Source organism: Augochlora pura, chromosome 2 (genome assembly GCF_028453695.1).
Source record: "Augochlora pura isolate Apur16 chromosome 2, APUR_v2.2.1, whole genome shotgun sequence".
Taxonomy (NCBI): Eukaryota; Metazoa; Arthropoda; class Insecta; order Hymenoptera; family Halictidae; genus Augochlora; species Augochlora pura.
Window position 1 is genome coordinate 24,884,154 of NC_135773.1, and position 20,434 is coordinate 24,904,587.

The following is a 20,434-nucleotide window of genomic DNA, read 5'->3' on the forward strand; positions in this document are numbered from 1 at the left end:
TGTTTCAACGTGTCCACGGAGGATTCTTCTTGTAACTGGTCCAACGTGTTCGCGTTTACGACAAGTGACGCAAGCTAACGTATCCCGAATTGTTTTCAGACGGAGTGAACTCTTTCACGAGAATCAACCGGAACTTCTTCAAGCCACCTGTCAGCGAGGAAGTGAAGGACATGGTGCGCAGCAATTTTACAAGGGAGATCGAATTCTACCAATTCTGCAAGCAACGGTTACACAAACAGCTGAGGGCCTTGAAACTGTCGAAGAACGTGTAGCTTGCCGAGGGTGGCAACTTTCGTGGCCGTTCTAGGGACTGAATAAATTCAACGGACGAGAGAAAACTGTTTCCACTGCGTCCGCTCCGACTAAATTGATTGGCGTGGTTAAAGAATATTCAACTCGTAAGAAAAGTCCGAAGAGGCGAGCGACAATATCGTCGCGAGAATAAAGCTGCCCCTGTTCGCAAAACGAGAGTAGAGTTACGACGAGAGAGGAACGTCGGCGGAGCGGAGGGGATTTTACAAACGAATGATCGTTGCCTTTGGAGAAAGCTCGTGTGATCGAAAAATGGACGTCGACCGATCCGACGCGAGAATTAATCTATGTTAGCAGACAAGTATTACGATAAGCAATATTCGTTGGGACTTGCTGCGAGAGTGAGTGACCCGAAACCCAAATGGGACGCTCGCACGAGTGCCGTTTTTATTTTGTGATTGTTTATCCTATATATTATTTCGCGTTACTTAAGGAGACAGTGATGTAATACCGTTGCAAAACGACGAGACTCGCGATTAACGCGCGCACGTACGGCATTAGTCGTACATTATTTATACACGTACGAAAAATTACCGAAGTCTGCGCGAACCGCGCGCCGGTTTTTCTCAATTTATTTTCGGATTATCCATTATTTTCGCGGCGATTCGAGAATCCTTTCAAGACTGATCAAAGTGACAGACATTGTTCTTATCGAAGGGTACTTAAATATCAGCAACGAGCGAAACGCACAGGGTAATCGTAGGATATACATGCTTCCCGGGCAACTCGGCCGTCTTTTTTATCATCGTAAAGCGTTTTTTAATATCCAATTGTTTCACTCTTTCCGTAATAAACCGTTGCCATTTCGAAGTGTACGAGTCTTTCTTCTTTCACCTCGCAACACCACCTCTGGGGTAAATAATCGAAGAGTTACGAAGGAACGGAGATTGTACTGGGGGCTGGGAAGGAGGTTGAGGCTGTAAAAAGGATCTCACTGACAGTGGTTCTAAGGGTGATCTCTCTGTATACGCTCAACCGCAGATTTGAAGGCACTGTAAATTAGACTTATAGACTCGAATTATCGATAACAGAATTATCTGATATTTGAATTTCATAAGACACGTCTCTCGTGCCACTACAATTACTGAAAATTCAACTCCAGAATCGATTGCAATATTATACAAATATGATGCACGAAACAGGTTAAATATCTCGTTTACGTAGTAACATTATTGGAAGATGATCTATATGCTTTTTAAGTCTTCAACTTCATTATAACTGAACCTGTGTATGAAAAGTTTTATAGTTTTCTGATTCCCGAGATACAGCTCGTACCACGCTAATGAGCTGAACGTTTATGTTGTCGCCTTTCGATGACCGCACACTGCCTATTCATATATAAGTAAGTTAAAAGGAAGAAAATATATTATAGATAAGTATCTGTTAATATTGTACAGATAAATTATGACTAATAACATTTTTATGCGTAATTCTCGCGCGTGCTTTTCGACACGTGTGCTTTTGTCATAGAACCGAGTATATATCGAGCATGGCGGACAGCATCATAAATATAGATAAAGCTTCAAAGGGTCAGATGTTTGTGCAATGCGAAACAATGGCCAACGCGAACACGGTGCACGTGTTGTTCTTCTTTTAGCGCAGTCGAAAGTTCTCTAAAAATATACGAGGAATCTTTGCCTATCGAAAGGAACGGTAAAGTTATTTTCAGCCGTCTCCTCGACCTACGATTAATAATTAATTCGCTCGTTTCCTATTGTCCATATGCAACAAAATCACGGCGGTGTTTTATCGAGTGTGCAACGGTCGTTATATAAATTGTGCCGAATGAATACGATCGCTGGTCCGTCGTGATAGTATTTGCTTGTATCAAGCTGTTTTCAATCCAGACATTTTTAATACGAGCAAAACTTAATTGATACCGTGCACGATTCACGGTAATCGACGTGTACTTCGATCTATCGGCCGAAACGATAAACTTAAGGTACCACGTGACCTCAGATTGTCATATCACAGCTGTAGATAGCAATTACCGAATTACATGTTTCACTTACGAAAAATACGAACGCCCGATCCGCTAGACTCAGCTTACATCATTTCGTTAATAACGATTCCGCTACGTCATTGCCAATAAAATTCGTACGATAATACACGTTCGCCATTGATAATCTTGTTTTGAAAAATTTGTTCGTTCTCGGTTATATTATTGATCCATAGAATTTATAAGTTCGCCAAGTGTACGTGATTTTTCTGCCATTTGCTATTACCTTCTTTTGGCTTTTGTACGATACAGTTTATGGGGAATTGTCTGAAAAATCTCTCCTCCTCGATATTATTCGTTCATAATATTCGTAAAGCACAAACAAATGTGTAGAAACAAATGAACTTTGTTAATGTACTCTGACAAGGGCAATTATCGTGCCGTGACCTTCGACCGATTGTAAACGAATCAAACTCGATGATTACTTTATATCGTTTCCGTCCCCTATGCGACATTCGTTTTTGGAATTCAATGATACACTTTCGTTCAGAATATTTTTCTTTTTCTCAAACAAGTTGTTTATTATGTGAAGTTGATATTGTTTTGAACAAATCAATATTTTCTGTCCTTTCAAACCGACTTGTTAAAGATGCGAGAGCAATATATTCAGAATTCATCATTTCCATCAATGTTTCAGATACTTTTCCAAAGTAACATTGCAAAATGACAGTGTCGTGCTGTAAAGTAACACTAATGAACGTTATTATTTAAATGCTGGGGATGAACGCGCGAATAATACAATGTAAAACAAAGCAAATACTTTTATTAAAACTCGTTTAATATTAACATTTAATATAAAACTATTTTATCGGTAATAATTTAATAATCAAATGTATAATATCTCAAGTGCCTCCGTATGTTTTTAATTCTCTAACAATAAGTATCCAGATTTGTACATCAAAAAATATGTTATTATGTTAGATGTTATCTTTCATTTATAAGCCACACGTTCGATGAATAATGAGGAGAGTGGTCATATTTCTTTTAACAACAGTCGACCGAAGCATACCAAAAGATAATTCTGTAGTGAACCACAAAAACAAAGATTATAGTAATATATTCACGCATTTAACATTGGCATTGTAATATATGTACATATCGGTGTGACGATATTAAGAAATACTTGGCGATTTTGATTTCTACCGTGAACGAAATGTCAAATGGCATGAATGGAAGTTCCAAGAATAGAAATCGTCGTTAAATCACGTGGCTCGGTACGCGTTGAAGCTGTTTCATTGGAATCTCAATTAAAATCTACTTTGAAATGTACTTTGTTCCATAGATGCATGTACAGAATAATTTGTAGAAGGCTTCCGTATCGACTGAATAATACCTGATTGTATAATATAAATAGATTGAGTATCAATAATGGTGGTTGCGCGTGTCCAACGTGCAAACCAAAATGAACGGTGAATGATTCGGCGAACGCTTAGGATACATTTCGATACGAAGAAACACCTTAAAAACTACCTGGCACTAGGTTGGAAGCATTATTCAACTCGTTCGTTCTCTACGTTAACGTTGCAACGACCTTTGCGACGTCGGCGTGGCATTATTCGAGTATCAGCGACTCATAGTTTCATCGAATTCGTTCGCTCGTTTTATTTCTTAAATACTTATTACCTCCTTGCATTTTACACACGATCGTGATCTCCGAATTTCATTTATTCACTCAAACGGTAAAAATCATATTCCGTAAATATTTCGCGACAATTGCCGGACCTAGTGACAATTCGTTTAAAAACTAAGCGGGTTCGTTTACAGTATCAATAACAGTTCGATAAAAGTAAAAATAATCTCTATCCCTAAGGTAAATTAAAATAATCTCGTAATACGTATATACAAAAAACAGATGTAAATAGTAGCACGTGATACCAGTTGTCTTCGAACGTAAAATGTAAAAATTTCTCAAAATATACAAACACCTTTTGTTCCGATTTTTAACAGCGGAACTCCGTTTCTATGAACATGATTTATGCGAGCGAAATTTGAACAGGTGACTGGATTGGACTGGGAACACTGTCCTAAACCGTGCTCCTATGCGACGCGAACGTGAATAACTGCTATTAAAATTAAATGATCGAGAAATCATAGTCAGTGGCGGGAGACGGATGGATACTTAACTACACGAGCCACCCGATTACGCGAATCAACGTTTTTCCCAGCAGGTTCATATAAATAGAGTTCTACCGTAATAATAGGTTGATATTGTCCAGCTAAATACATATACATATATACGTAGGTATCTCGGATGGCGAGGATGCGCGCTTGCATCGTGTAAAAAGCGCTATAAAATATATCTGTGATGTATGCTTATAGAAGACAGAGGAGATAATGTCAGAGTGATTACAAGGATCGAGATTCGAAAGACGTGCGAAAGTCGTTTTACGAGACACGCTTTAACCGTCGTCTGTACTGAGACCATACGCGCAGCACACTTCGTTACAAGAATTCACACCGCGCGGGCACCGTGATACGATAAAGTTTCGAGCATTTCAAAAGTTTCAAACGTCCCACGAAAAAAAAACATTCTAGTTGCAAATTTTTTGAACTGAATGAGACAGATCTTTCCTAAAGTAACGAAAATAAAATGTACATGTATGTCGATATTTCATGGGAAATATTACATGTCTCGCAGCATTGTTGCAACTAAATGTTATAATTTTTAAACAGCGTAATATCCATAAATTTTGTCGAATAACGTGCGATTTGCCAAGAATCGAAGAGAAAAGTGTGTCGAGTTGTCGAGAGGAATGAACGAGTTTTTAAGGAAACACGGTGTTCGCCGATTCACCCATTAATCCTCGTTTTTACGGGCTATCGGAGCTAGATAGTTAAATTGATGAAAGAATGCATAAAAATAGTTTGACTTCAAGTATTCATGCCCGTGATCGTATTTGTTAAATGTTAAATGTTAGTGAATGCAATGTTCACCAATTGATGTACAAAGCTCTGCTCGTACTCTTGCCATTCAAGCCTTTCAGCAGTAGTTAAAAAAAAAATGCAGACTTACACGCTCACAAAATACATGTACTAGTTCTGTAATTTGAAAATGTTGTCCAATAATTGTTTGGAAACTAAATGATCTTATGGGGGTTTGGATGAGACATGGGTAAGAATAAATGTACAACAAGATGGAACGAAATCTATAGAATATTGAACGACAGCGCGAGGAGTACGAACAATAAAAGTCTTTGTAGCGCAGAGAATGAATATGCTGCGAGAGATAAAAAAAAGATGTACGTTTATTAAAATAGATGGCTACATTATGTCGATAATGCTGTCTATCATCCAATAAGAACAGCGCTCGGAAGCCTTGATCAGCTTCGATTCGTTCTCAGCCGAACGAACAAGAGTGCTTGAAATCAAACCTATTGACATTTTCAGACACCACACGGTATAATACTTTTCTCCTCGGCTTTCCCATGCCACAAAACGTAATTCGAGCAACGAACGATAATCGAGAAACGAATTATTGCATCATCGACCTTTTCTTGGTACAACGCGTTATATACACACGATAATATTTTTACATGTTCTCCAAAGACTGTTTTTCCCTTCCGATCGTTTTACAGTTACGAATCCATGCAACGAAGTGCGCGTCCGTGTAGTACACGGTTCCTTGTTCTCTATATAGAAAGCACTTTATACGAAGAGAACTATTACAAAATATAACGATATTTTCGATACAGCTCATCTTGCCGGTAGTTTTCGTTTTATTGTACAAGTATTCGTATATCACCTATTTGACTGAAACTGATCCGAAAACGGGCATTTCGAGACCCGGTTGCAGCGATCGCGATTACAAAATGAACAATACTTGTTACTAGGCTGCGAACTTTCATCTTCGAGAACTTCATCTTCGGAACGCAACTATATCTTTTTATTCGTCGGAATAGAAAATAATGGGATCTCTGAAAGAAAGGATAACATGTTCCGCGATTTACAAATGTCTCTACGACGACAGGAAAATTGATATCTGAGTGAAAAGGTCTGCACAGTCTAGTTGTCGCGTTGCCTTCGATTGTTTTTCTTCTAATTGAAACCGCTGCCACAGAATTGTCGAGATCGATCACGTCGTCGATTGCTACCATCGAATTGGTTCGTCGTTATTGCGATTTGTTACTCGAGGCAGTAGCAAGATGAAAGGCTATCGGTTTCGTAGCAAACGACGTCGGTGTCCTCCAATTTCGGCCAGCTCGTCGATCGCCCGCACCTTTGCAAATCAATCCGCGAAGAATAGACGTGCTCTCGCGCGCACGTACGCTATTCTATACCTTTTAATCCTCGAACCGCCAGCGAAACATTCGAACGTGTTCCGTTCGCGTCGGCGCGATCTGCCTCGATAGCTCGATCTTAGCTCGCCTAAGCGGCCCGTCGTTCGCCGCGGCTGTACAGAGAAACATTTTCAAAAAAATCTCTCGATCCGTCAACACGATTCGCCTCGCTTTTCCCACGCGCGGCCTCCGAGTTCCTCGATCGGAATTCGAAGAGAGAAGGGAAACCGTCGCACTCGTTATTCATAAATAAATGTTCACTTTCGAAGAGTATCCACTTCGAAAACACCGTTGTCCATGATCCGTATAAAACGTCTCCACAAATCAAGCACAGTTCGCAACGTTAAAAACCTTAATTCCGATCTCGTGTCGGCTCCTTTAAAAAAAAAGTAGTCAACCGGTTAGAAGACAAAAAAAAAGAAAAAGAAAAAGAAAGAGAAATAAGTTACATAAAAAATCGTGTTATACAATGTACACCGTTCGAATCTGGTAGCAAACAATTCCTTCCGACGTTCACCTCCGCGTTAATATAATATACTCTAGGATACAAGTAGATATGCTTGTGCAAACAAGGAACAACGAACGTGTAAAAAATATCAGTCTAACGGCCGCGTCATGTATATATTCTTCCGGTTCACTCGCAGGCTCTTTCGGGAGATGAAATGGCAGGAAGGAATAATTGACGCCAGTGTGTGATCCCTGCACGGCGATCAGGCTCGTTCTGTACAGTAGCTACAGTTTAGGAACGTTTATCAATCCGTAGGCTTTCTCGATCCCTTCTAGATGGGACCCGTGATGCTCCCCAAGCATTCCGGTTGTCCGTCGTTAGCAACCCGTCGCTAGGAACAGTCTCCATCAGTAAAACACCGGCGACCACTCGTGCTCGCGGTTCTCGGACGCGGTGATTGGTATGTAGCCGACCGGCGACGACGTTTTCAGGCATTGAAAGCAATAATTGATCCCGGCGTTGTTGTCCCAGTACTGCTCGCCTTTGCACTGGAAACGGACAGCGAACTCCAGCCTCTGGCCGACGGACAACGTGTGACAGTAGAGAACGAACGAGAAAGTGTCGCTGAAACCGTCGCAGGAGTTCGGCACGTAGGTGGCTTGCAGGTCGCTGTAGTTCCGCCAGGAGTTCAGCGTGTATCTGATGTGCACGGACTTGTGGAAATCCAGATTGATCACCCTGACCGTCCCCTGGATGCTCAAGGAAACGGGATCCTGGACGAGAACGTTCTCCAAGCAGACTCTGCGCTCTCTGACCAGATCCAGGAAGTTGGGCATACCACCCGGTTGCTGGAACAGCGGCACCAACGTTCTGTCCGACTTCCGGCCAGGCAGCTGGCAGCCCGACGATCGTCTAGCGTCCGAATATCCGGTTTCCCAGGTGTTCGAAGCCGTGTTCACGGGACTGGTGTCCTTCTGGAAGATGTCGTTGTATATCAGGTCGCTGTACGCCGAGTTGGGCACCTTCGGGATCTCGTCCAAAAACGTCCGGACGTCGGCCAGGTCCAAACCCAGCACGTCCGCGAATCTCACGATCTTCTTTCTTCCCGGAGTGCCCGGAGGTGTCTTCCCGGTCTTCAACGAGGAACAACGTCTGATCTTCTGCGGTCTCTCCTCCTCCTCTTCCTCCTCCTCCACTTCCTCTTCGATCGGTTCCTTGACCGCCTGGCTAGGAGGAATCGGGACGTCGTCGCGGACAGCTGGGCTGGTCGTCAGCTTCTGCAACAGGATGCACATCTTGTCCTCGTCGCTCTTGTTTGTCACGCTGCCGTTCTCGATCTGCAGCTGAACCTCGTTCTTTAGCGTCTCCACCACGACCCTTTCGCCCGAAGAACACTCCAACGTTAGCGCGCCTGGTATGTTAATCATGCTGCTGTACGTGGAATGATCTTCCGGCTCGTTGCACGCAGCATCGTCCACCTTCAAAGCGCACAACTCCGGCGGACCAGCTTTCGGGCTCGCCTCGTCGAAAGGCAGGTCTTCCTCGTTCGTGTTCTCCGAGGAGTCCGGAGACTCGTCCTTGATCAGATTCCTAGCGTTCTTGATGTCCTCCAGCTTGCCATTCTCCGAAATCCCGTTCACGAAATCGACCTCGTCAACGCCGTGCTGCGTCTCCTCGTTGTTCCGTGATATTAGTATTCTGGGGGCGTGGCCAGGTATCTCCGAGTCAGAATGCGACTTGGGGAGTCGATTCTGAGGCGCGCTCGGGACAGAGAGGATTTTCGAAGCAGTCTCGTCTTGTAGGGACATGGTATTCTCGTCGAAAGTGCTCCATAACGACTCGTGGCTCGGCGAAGTGGTTTCCAAAGAGCTTCTCTCGATAGAGTCCTCGGAGGTTGGCACAGCCCCGTCGTTCCTGAGCTCCTGGACGTTGTTTCTCTGCAAGGAGGAACTCGACTCCGAGGTGTCCTCGGAACGCTGGTCACCGGCGCCGACCTCCGGTCGCCTGCGGTAGACCAGACCTTTGCCTTTCGTCGTTTCGCAGCCGTTCGATAGATTCGAGGTGGTTACCTCGCTGTCCGAGGTGGTCACAGGATCGAAGTAGACTTCGCTCTTCTTCTCGACGTCCGACGACTCGGGATCGAAGTAAAGCTCCGAGGAGTCGCTGTCCGGCGATGTTCCGGTGATGGGCGACGCGAACACGCAACCAGACTCTAGATCTACGCTCGAGTGAATCGCGTTGGGCCCATTGGTCGAACAGTTGCGGTCGCGGTGGTTCATTTTTAACACTTCCGGGTTCACCAGAAGGTCCGCCAACTCCGCGGCGGTGGCTTCTTCGGCTGGCGAGCTGAGACCGTCTTCGATGTCAAGGTCGAAGTCGAAGCAGAGGTCCGGCTTCGGACTGTGGCGAGGCTGGTGTTGCAGAACGTGGTTGGTCGTTGCGTTGTTCGTTAGGGGTTTCGATGTTGACGAGGCAGGGCACAGCCGGGACGTTTCCTTGGGTGTCGCGTCCAAGTTTTTCTGGGAATTGTCCTCGCTGCCCAGAGACGTTAGTCGACGATGGAGACGTCTGGCAAAGGCCTCCGCTCGACCGCGACAGCTGCTTGGGAACAAGGAGCTGACCAGGCCGCAGGAAGGACCGCTGCCGTGGGCACTGCCAGCCGAATCTGTGCTGCCCATCTCGAGGACGGACGAACCGGATAACCCGGAGGCGAGCCGGCCCTCCGAGGGCGAGGTCGTCGTGCTACTCGGGTCTTCCGACTCTTGGCTTCCGCTGTTCGCCTAAAAAAACACACCAGAAAATACACTTTACCATCGGGACACCTTGATCAGTTACAAACTAGAGAGACCTATCATCGGAACTTTTCCGATTATCAATGAATCTTTTCGTTTCTTAATTCGCAGAGGTAGACAATTTTTATATTTACTATTTATATTTGCTACGCGATACTAAAGTTATTTCAATATTAACCCTTAACTATCCTTGCCGATTTGCGAAATCGCTGCCAATTACTTGTTTCGACATTATCTCGTTCATTTATCTTAAGCTTATTGCCAATCAATTTTGCAAAGATTTCTGCATTATCCGAATCACTGGTAATTGATTAAAGTTCTCTTTTCTCGATTTATAGTCGTAATTCGGTGGTATTTTAGAAGATATTATATGGTACGTCGAGTCAATTTATTCAATTACATTTGACATTAGCGTGTCTCCAACGCGCCTAAATGATGATCCGTGTATTAAATAAAATGGTAGAGCATTTTATATGACTCCCAGAATCACCCACCACATTCCTGTCTACAATTGCCCCTGTAACGAGCCGCATCGAAGACCGAGCATGAATAACGTTAATTGTGTCGGAGGTGAAGTATAATCTTGTAAAACTTGCAATTTAATGGGTGTTTCGTAACGCAACGCGGAGGCCACCAGGGTTCGCGATCGTCATTTGAATACAATTCGTGTGGACTGTGCCGAAGACCGCGAGTCCCAGGTTCGCGAACAAGTTTGTTCATCTCTGATTCTGGTCGTCGGTATCGTGGCTCGTAAATCTTATTTTCCATTAAATTGAACGGTGTAACGCACGCTCGCATCGTCGAATCAAAGATAATTTATATGGTTCCTCGCGCTGGCATATTTATTAGTTCACAGTGCGCACGCACCAAGATCCTTTACATTTATTACCATTTTATTATTTCTCTACGAGTAAAGCTGGTCTCCGTTGGCGAACGCGGTCAGTTGCAAATCGACGATTTTATAACTCGTTCGCAAGAAAGAGGAACACATAATTTTATGATGAATTGTAGTGAAAGTTTTGTCATGGCAATAACTGTTAATTTTATGTAAATGGTACATTGACAGTATATTCAGGCGACCGACATACTTGCTATGTTATCAAAATGATTGAATATGTGTCAAAAGTTTACCGAAACTGCTTCAGATGTTGCAAACATGTAGAATGTTAAAAAGCTGCGAATAAATTTATGAATGAAATTATACGAATATTAAAGTATCATTATCAAAGTTTTCTTACTAATAATAACAAGAAACTAGTGAAATCTATTGAAGATAAGGTCTGCCATTTTTAGTTGTAAAATTGGGAAATTATTAACACGACACTCTACGTATAAGTGTATAGGCGTACAATAACGAGTACAATTGCAGTATAGCGATTAAAAAAAGCTTCTCTTTCGTCCATAGACATAACCTGTGACACACAACGATGCTATAGTTTACAACGATTACCGACCCAATAGCAGTGTAGCACAATGTCATATATAAATTGCAAGGAATGTGAATGGAACATATTAATTCGTCCGTGACTGTTCGTTTCAGAATAGTTTCGATGATTATATAGCTAATGACTGATCTGCCAAAACCTAATTTTATGCAGAATATACGTAGCTTGCAGTCGCAGACACGGGGAAATGTCGAAGGGAAATGAAGGATTGATTTTTCTTTCTTCCCATGTTTTAAATTAAGTTTTATTAGTTAAAATAAAATCTGACGAAATTTAGGTCAGTGATTTCATGTTTCAGATAACACTATTGTTATCGTTTGCTAATATATAATCAAACTATTCTTCTTTCTTTCGTGCAAGGACATCATTATTCAAATATTATTACTATTTACATTGTAATCCTTTATGCGAATGTTTTCGTGAAATATTTTCAAGAAAATAAAATGAGGGACTTTGCACGCTATTTTTAATGTCGTCGTTACTCTTTAAATAAAGGAAGAAAACCTTGAATATGTATTACAATATTAGTATCTAAAGTCAACGATCTACAATGTAGCTATACGCGTGTCTCTAAGAATTTCGTTGCAAATTGAATATCGTAGAGGTTCGTTTACCGGCTGAACATTTTTTTAGAAACTTCATTAGGACAATGATATAAATTACAATGAAATTGTAATACAATGTACTACACGTTAAAACAGTTTAACCCATTTTATGATCGCTTATCTGTATCAGTATCGCTGACATGAGCGAACAAAGAGCAATAAAAAGGTATATCGATAGCTCTATTTGCCATAAAATTATCTACGAAAATTGAACGACACAGACGACGATAACATAGAGCGTAAAGCGTAGAGCAGAGGCATGTTCGACCTCTGAAATGATTATTCTCACCGCCTATTAGATACGCGATCAAACTATTACAGCGTTAGAGTTAGAACCGACGTTGTAATGTTGTTATTGTAATCGCTTTGAATTGCGCCCTCTGAGCGTCACAACGTGTAATTCCCAACTATAGGGTCCTTGAATCATTTACCGTATGTACACAGGGTGTCTCGGAACGCAACCATAAACTCTGCCAGCATATTCAAGAAGTCATTCTGAGTAGAGAAGGGCATACACAATATAATGACGATATTGTGGCAATATGTGTATATATTGCAATATCTAAAAAAATATCAACTAATTATTATCTTACTTCAATTTCCAAAAATTCTAAATAATATATTTTCTATATATATCATATGTAAAAAAAATGATGCTGTACTGTAAATAATTATAAAAATGTAATAGTTATATGGATCTAGCGAAATGTTAACCACGATGATTTTACTGATAATAAGTGTCATAAATAAAGGTCAATGTCCCGAGTAATTTTATGAGTAATAAGCATGTTTATAGTCATCGACCAGATTTAGTTACAAAGGATATATGCGATTGTATTCTTAATAGCGTGTATTGTATTGATTCTAGGTGTTTCACTGGCTAAAAATGTAATGCATATTGCCATTTATGAATCATCGTTATCTCATAATTAACAGAAGCATCCCAAACAAATATTTTGAAATCATTCTGCAACATTTTGCATAGACTAGTTTGAATCAACATAAATTATATCTTTACATGAAATATTATATCTGTATGACGTAATAGTATAAACTATTGAAAATTAAATAACAAACGATACTTCTGTATTAAAAAACTATTATTAACCCTCATCGATCGTCGGATATTTAAATCTAATGTATATAGTATTGTTACTAATGTACCGATAAAAATTTATAAATTAATAAACGAAACATCAAAACATGATTAGACATACTACACGTAAGGTGTACGTGTTAACATCGTTTTTCGTCATCGTTTAATCAACCAGTTAATTACCGCCTCGAAATAGCAGCTTGTTTGTAAACTTCGCGCGGCGGAAGTGAACTTTCGTCAAGAACATCGCGGAGAAATTTCAGCGGAGATCACAAGATTGGCACGTGGCCATATCACTAATAGAAAGAGTGCGTGCGGGACGGGCAGATGATCGTCATTCTGATCTACGTGCTGAAATTTTGACGCGCAAAATGTACGACGTCGCAACTAGTCCTATATGTATATTCGAATCGGTTCGAACGAGATCAGAATAATAGTACTATGACGTATCACTCTGCTTGCAGCCATACCTAGACACGTTCGAAACGATATTTATGTTTTACATTAATTTTCATATTTTCATTCGTCAAATTAAAATATTCGTTTCCTATGTTGTTTTTGTTTCATTTTTTTCAATGTGTAAAAGACGAAGAACTATCGAACCCTTAACCCTTTATATTCGAGACTATTCTAACTTTATAACGAAGACGTTTGTTTCAATGCATTTTATTTTTATGACATAACCTCAAATTAATTTTAATATTTTCATTCGTCAAATTAAAATATTGGTTTCCTATATTGTTTTTTCATTTTTTTCAATGTGTAAAAGAACTATCGAACCCTTAACCCTTTATAATCGAGACTATTCCAACTTTATAACGAAGACGTTCGTTTCAATGCATTTTATTTTTATTTTTATTCGGTATGTGCGTGATTAAACGAAATAGTCGCACGTTAAGCCTGTTCCACCATTCCGTGTACACGCACGGGGCATGTAATTCGGGCAATAAAAACCGAGGAGAGTTCCCGGCAAAGCAACGCAGCCGCGAAACGCTGCACACAATGATAAAGAGGAAGTAACGCCCTCGTTTCGCCTTCTGCTTTGCCATAGCGGAGAGAGGGCCTGGCAATTATTTTTGGCGCCGAGCTCGCCGTGGTCGATCATCGAAAGTAATTGGTCGAAGAAATGGAGCGTGATGACCACCGTGAATACATCCAGCGAATCGATCCTCTATGTGTAATCCACACCATACATCCGAAACAATGTGTATCACGATTCGATACCAATTGCAGATACTATTAAGAATGAGCAGCGCAGCCGAAGCGTTCGGTTTATTTTATTTCTTCTTTCTTTTCACTGTCTCCTATTTTACCCTATTTTTATCTTTTATTTCCATCCATTTGAATTTTCAAACGTTCAATCAATTATTTTCTAAAGTGATGTAATTTCTCTTACTCGGTCGATTTTAATGTGAAAATGCGAAATATTTTGCATACACAATTTCGTTCGTGTGGGATTTGGAGCGACATAAAAATAACGTTGGCACAGTTTCTAGGCAGCTTTAAGCTGGTGCTAGTAAACTGGTAAACCACCTGAGTTCGGAGTTACGTGCACGTTTCCAAACATCTCGAAAACTTTACGAACTTGCTCATTGAATGCAATGAACGGTCAATGATGCTTCCCGTGCCGGATGCCTCCTGATCTTTTCATTGCTGTATCTTCAATGTTATCTTATTGGAGTTGTAGTCACGTTTGTAAACCTCTATACACTCTTCTCGTATCTGCTCCTTGTACGCTCTTATTTTATACGCGTTTCTGTACACAATACGAGGCGAACCAGTCAGCTGTTATACTTTCCATTTATAATTATACTTACAATATTTCATTATACGTATATATTATAATATTTATGTTTATAAATATAATTAAGGATATTAATTATATTAGTTATAATATTAAATCTGTAATTTAAAATTAAATTAAATTTATATCTTATTAATTGAAGCCAAACTAGAGGTAAATTATTGTTAAGAATTTCATTGATCAAAATTTCCCATTAAAGAAATATTTTGCAAGAACTTCTAATTTCTAATGAATAATGAAATCATTAATATTTATTAATGTAAATACTGCAGTGTACTGTCAGTACAAAAGACGGATAATGGAAAAATGACTTTTGATTCCGCGATTCTTTTCTTCGCGCAGTCGGCGCGGATGATTTGCAATCGCGAGCATTGGATAATCTAAACGCGCCTCGATAACGAAAAGGTTGTTGACTCGGCGATCGATAACGTCGATCTATTGTCGATATAAGGAACGTGTTTCGTTGAGGTAAAAAAATAGTGGCGTGGTCGTGGCACGATAACCCAAGTTACGACTTCTCACCGATAACCGACTGTGCAGCGCTTGCGCGACTGTGTACATAATTTGTTTCGATCAACGACCGATTAAATAACTTCACAGTACAATACCAGGTTATTTCTATAGCGAAATCTTTCGCATACTTCAAGCTAAACTTACCAAGGTCTAACGAACGTTATTGTCTCGTTTAAATTTCTCCCAATTTTTAAAATAAACAACTGTCTGAATAAATAAATGTATTCAACGATTTCCAGTGGAAGCAGCTTTGTGATTCCAATATATTTATTGGAAAATAAAAATTGCAAATTTTATTACTTGTATTTAATGACGGAACAAAGCAGTCCATTTCTATGAACAAATTAAATGATATATAATATCATTGTAAGTGCATTGCTGCGCAGACATAGAAGAACAGAAGTTAAATGTGTTCTTTTTTCTCTTCTAATAAGTGTAAAAAAAAACTGAGAGGAATGAGCAAACTTTTTAAATTCTTCCAACGTTTAACCCTCTCAGCGTCGAACAACGATGTACCGTTAAGCGTTACTCGGTTAAGCAAGCGACGAATTTCCTGCGGTCCACATAATGACCGAATTACATAATAAACCGTAAACAGAGAAGGACACGACGTGTCGTTCAAAGGAACATTGCACGGTGTATAGCGTGTATTGTACATACATATTGTATCGTATTCGGTCGCCCCACGTGTGAATAGTTGCTAATCAATTACAGCAGGATCGCAGTGTTGATTGGCCGGTCGCCCTGCGCGAGCAAAGGCGATAAATCTGTCGCGATAAATTGCGCGGTGGCCTAGTCGTGGGTCAAGTAGCTGCGATTTAAACTGTGCCGGTGAATGATCGGGCGAAAATAAAACGACGGGTCTACAATAAACCGAGAATAGATTCTTATCTGGAGGCGAGTCACAGTGCCTCGTGCTTCTAGTTTTCAACTTTCAGAATTTCAACTGTTTCAACTTTCAGAATTTCAACTGTTTCAACTTTCAGAATTTCAACTGTTCCAACCGTGCGAGTTGCTTCAATGAAAAAGCAAATCCTTAGAAATGCTAGTACATTTGACATCTCGATATCGAAATTCTTCTTCTTATCTGAACGATGACATCGATTCTTTGCGTAATCGAATTCAACGTTAGATATGGATACGTCATCGAATTATCTCGAGAGATAATCGAATTATTTTTAAGATCATAGTTCGCGAATCGTTGATGGGAATTGCGAAGAAGTCCTACTCTATCGTTAATGTTCCATCATCGAGTACTAGTTCCACATACAATGCCTCCTATCGCTTTCAAAAACGACTTCAACATTTATAAATGTCCGTGATATTAAAAATTTAAAAATTATTCTAAATTAAAAATTTAATAATTATTCTAACACGAAAATATGTGACCGAATGCGAATAAATATCTTTTGTTCGTTGCCTGTCGAAATAAAAATGGTTTTCCATATTCGGCGGCTGTCCTTTAATCCTTTCCCGATACTTTTCCATCGACCCACGAGAAATCCTGGATCGATTCGACCGGTTAGAGCAGAATTAATGGTTCTCGTTACAAAATGACGCGCGTAAGAGATCAACGAGAGATTAATCCTATTTAGACTAATCCTATCCGGCCACATTTCCATTACACCGGGTCTTTCTCGAGAACAGAGACCGCGGTTAATATCGAATTGTCGCCGGGTCGTTCATCCGCTGTCGGCGTCACCGTTTAATTACCAGCTAATCACGGCGCGCGGCGTCGCGTCTCGCAGCGTCGGTGCCGTCGATAAATTTCGCTCCGCGGAATGTTCAGCGCAGGGCGTAAGCTGTCCGCAACCCGTTTCTTCCAGGTGCAACGCTCTCGAGTGGCGTCGACACACAAACGCGCACACGCGGAGAGAGACACGCGGGGATACATCGAATCCTACGCATGTTTAAATTGACGGCAGGCTCGTTCACAGGAAGCTGACAATTACCGGCTACGAATCAGTGAAAATCGCTTCCGAACTCATTTAATGGACCACTGCCTTCGAACTTTCGACACGCGTGGCCACAGAGAAAAAAAAGAAAGAATAGACATTGAAACTGTTTCGAGCAGGGATCGTTAACGGGTTAACGCGTTATATACACGGACGAATTTTCTTTGATCCGAGCGTTATCTTTAATATCGTTATTTGATAATAGAGATAACATTGAATCGTTTGAGATGAAGCGATTTCGAGCGACACATTATTTACGGTGACTGAAAATAACCAGAAATGGATCAGCGTACGAGAAATATATGATATCGAGCACATCTGTTCGCAGACGTCGCATACGCAGCTTTATTAGAGCTGCACACAAGCGTGTCGGTTGTCTATCGGAAGTCTAGGCGTGCGTGATTGATAATCGTTATGTAAGGCAAGGCTTCGAGGCTGTTGGCCTCCAAGACTCATAGGCGTTGCACGTTATTCCAGTCACGAGAACGACCCGGGATCGGCATATTTAACCCTGCGGGCATAACTCGGCCATACGTGAGCTATTTCCTCCATTTATGAGCTGAATAATGAATCTGTGCGTTTCGAATCTTCGCGTTAGGTTTAATGATCGGTGTTGTTCAAGACTGTACTGCTGTTCGAGGTGGGAGAATAGTTTATAATAGCTGTTTCTTAATTCGTCGAATAATTTTATAATGAAACTTGCATCTATACTTTGATGCTACTCTGCTACTCCGCCTTTAGAAATTGCAGACACAGCACAGTCGTTGAAGAACCCAATAATAAGCCTCCGGTAGGTACTTACAGTGTTAACATATCTGTAAGTGCTTCAGCTGGTCGATTCAGAGTGACGAACTAATCTCAGCCAAAATTATTTTTTCCAGCTGGCTGTAGATCTTTATGCGAAATTTAATGTTTTCTAACACAATCTGCAACAGCTAAGAGGATACACGATGACGTTAAATTGCTTAAAATGATTCAAATTATTAATGGAAAAGTACCGTTCTATCAAAGTTCTGCTTTTTTTTCTTTCAGTTTCTTTGAGTTTTTATTCTGTCTTTTTACTCGCAATTCTTCGAGCTATTTTCATTTCAGATCTTGTTGTTCATGGACGCGTACGTTCGCTGGAAACATTTCACTTGTAAACTCTGTTCAACGTAAAAAAGCGCCACTTGTTAGTAGTTTAACAATAACAAATCAGACTACGAGTTGTTCATTGGCATCGTGTTCGGTTATCACGTGGCAACGATAAAAGCATGAACAATCGAGTCGTCGGATAATCATTTGCTTTCCTTATTGATACGACTACGTTATCTCGCGCGATTTATCATAAAAAATGATAAGAGCTGGCCGCAGCTTAAAATCGTACACGATTATCGCGTTCGCCGATCGCTTTGTATCTTGGATTATCGAGTAATTTTTCATTTCACGGTGCCTCGCAAATCGTGCTTCGCGGTTCACTTTCTGTCGAATTATATCTTCACGCGCTTACTTTCGATATTCTTTCCGTTTATAACAGTATCTGTGCAAATCAATATTTTATTTGAGAGTTGCAAATATCGCACAGTGGAGGACTAGTTTTGGAAATTAAAAAGGAGCGAGTTAATTTGGAACGACCTATTCTATTCTCTCAAATAACGATAAAACACGTTCTTCTAAATTGTTGCAAGTACACAGAACTCCGCGCTAAATACAAAATGAAACTAAACCTCCGCGGTAACCTTAATAACAGCAAACAAATGGGACAAGTTATCTCATTCCTGAAAAATTCAAGCCTATACAGTAAACTCTAATATCCTTAACTAAAAGTCGTCGCTAATAACCGCAAGTGTAGTTGATCCGATGTAAAATACTATTTTAAAAAAAAAAAAATATTTTATTCTTCAAATGTTTATTTTCTCATAGTCTATGGTTCTCGATCATCCAAGTTCCGCTGTATCCAGCGTTTTTCATTTACATGTAAATCACTCAATGGAGAGTGAAGTTTAATGCTGTACCTCTAAATATATGTGGTGTAAATGAGCACGCATACATATGTAAATAACACGATATACATAGAGTATAGGCGTGCGTGCGTGCCATGGAGCAGCGCCAGTTTCGACACGCTGCACAGCACAGAGTACAGGTCCAGGAAGGTGGGGTTTCATTGGCGACACCGATACAGGTTTCACAGATTCCTATGCGATCGAACTTTACTCTAGAAAGTAAACTCATCTTGTCCACAGCCATTTTAAAAGCCGAACCAACTTGCGAATGCTAACTGTGGAAACAGACAGCTGCTTCAAGGTAGAAAGAATACAAATTACTTCGACAGTTATCTTCATTTCTTACTCTTTGTTTTACACGTTGAATCTTATATTTTTAATATATTATGCTTAATCAAATTTTTATTATACTTAGTAAGGTAAACTTGAAAATATTTAACATACAATCGTGTATTTATTGACCTGACTTTTCTGACTGTCCTTACGTCAATGCACCCTTCAGAATTAATGTTTCAAAATTAATTTGACGTAGGTGCTTCGGTTTTGCCATGTATTAATTGTTTTGACCGATCTCCGGTCTTTTCAATGCAAAAGAAATCCCCCGAAGTTGCGCGAACAACGTCGCGATTCCCATCTTGGCTAAATATAAACTGCGACTTTATTTATTCTTGGCAACGTGTCAGCTATCAACGAGACCTCGAGTTAAGGTATTTGCTATTTAGGTGTACCGATGAATATTCAAACGTGTCGATCGTTACTATCCGCTGTTTCGCTATCGTCGATCATCGCGGCGATCGACAAACATTTCATGGAACATTTGAGTATTTTATCAAAGTGTGGGAAAAAGAAACTAAAAGAATTCAAAGACATGTAACTCTTATACTGGTCGTACTTTCTAGTTATACCTATATCGTTGAATAAATAAAAGAAATAGCGAGAAAGAATCGAGCTATTGATGTTTCTGTTTAACGCTTTACCGATCGGTAACCTAGAAATCCGCTTTTTAACCCCAACGCTTACCGACCGGATAGTCTATACATAAATCGGCCTTTAAAATAGATACAAAATAGATCAAACAAATAATAGTAAACATATTTACCCTGCGATAAAAGAAAGCGATTACTGTAAAAAGTACTTTCACAACAGTTGACTCAACATTTCTATAAAGATAAGAAGAGCACGTATTAATAATAATTAATAAAAATT

General features: G+C 40.4%; 2 protein-coding genes across 4 annotated transcripts in view; one reads left to right on the forward strand and one right to left on the reverse strand.

Annotated features, from left to right (window-relative positions):
* Pip (heparan sulfate 2-O-sulfotransferase pipe) overlaps positions 1–1,116 on the forward strand; it is a 50,557-nt gene extending 49,441 nt beyond the window's left edge. For both annotated transcript variants that reach the window (XM_078193961.1, XM_078193952.1), the window contains exon 8: positions 100–1,116. In XM_078193961.1, the coding sequence (XP_078050087.1) occupies positions 100–272 (173 nt within the window). In that variant the 3' untranslated portion in view covers positions 273–1,116. The remainder of the gene's footprint in view (positions 1–99) is intronic.
* Positions 1,117–5,538: 4,422 nt separating this feature from the next.
* Gbs-76a (Glycogen binding subunit 76A) overlaps positions 5,539–20,434 on the reverse strand; it is a 36,848-nt gene continuing 21,952 nt past the window's right edge. For both annotated transcript variants that reach the window (XM_078190644.1, XM_078190636.1), the window contains exon 2: positions 5,539–9,816. In XM_078190644.1, the coding sequence (XP_078046770.1) occupies positions 7,444–9,714 (2,271 nt within the window). In that variant the 5' untranslated portion in view covers positions 9,715–9,816 and the 3' untranslated portion in view covers positions 5,539–7,443. The remainder of the gene's footprint in view (positions 9,817–20,434) is intronic.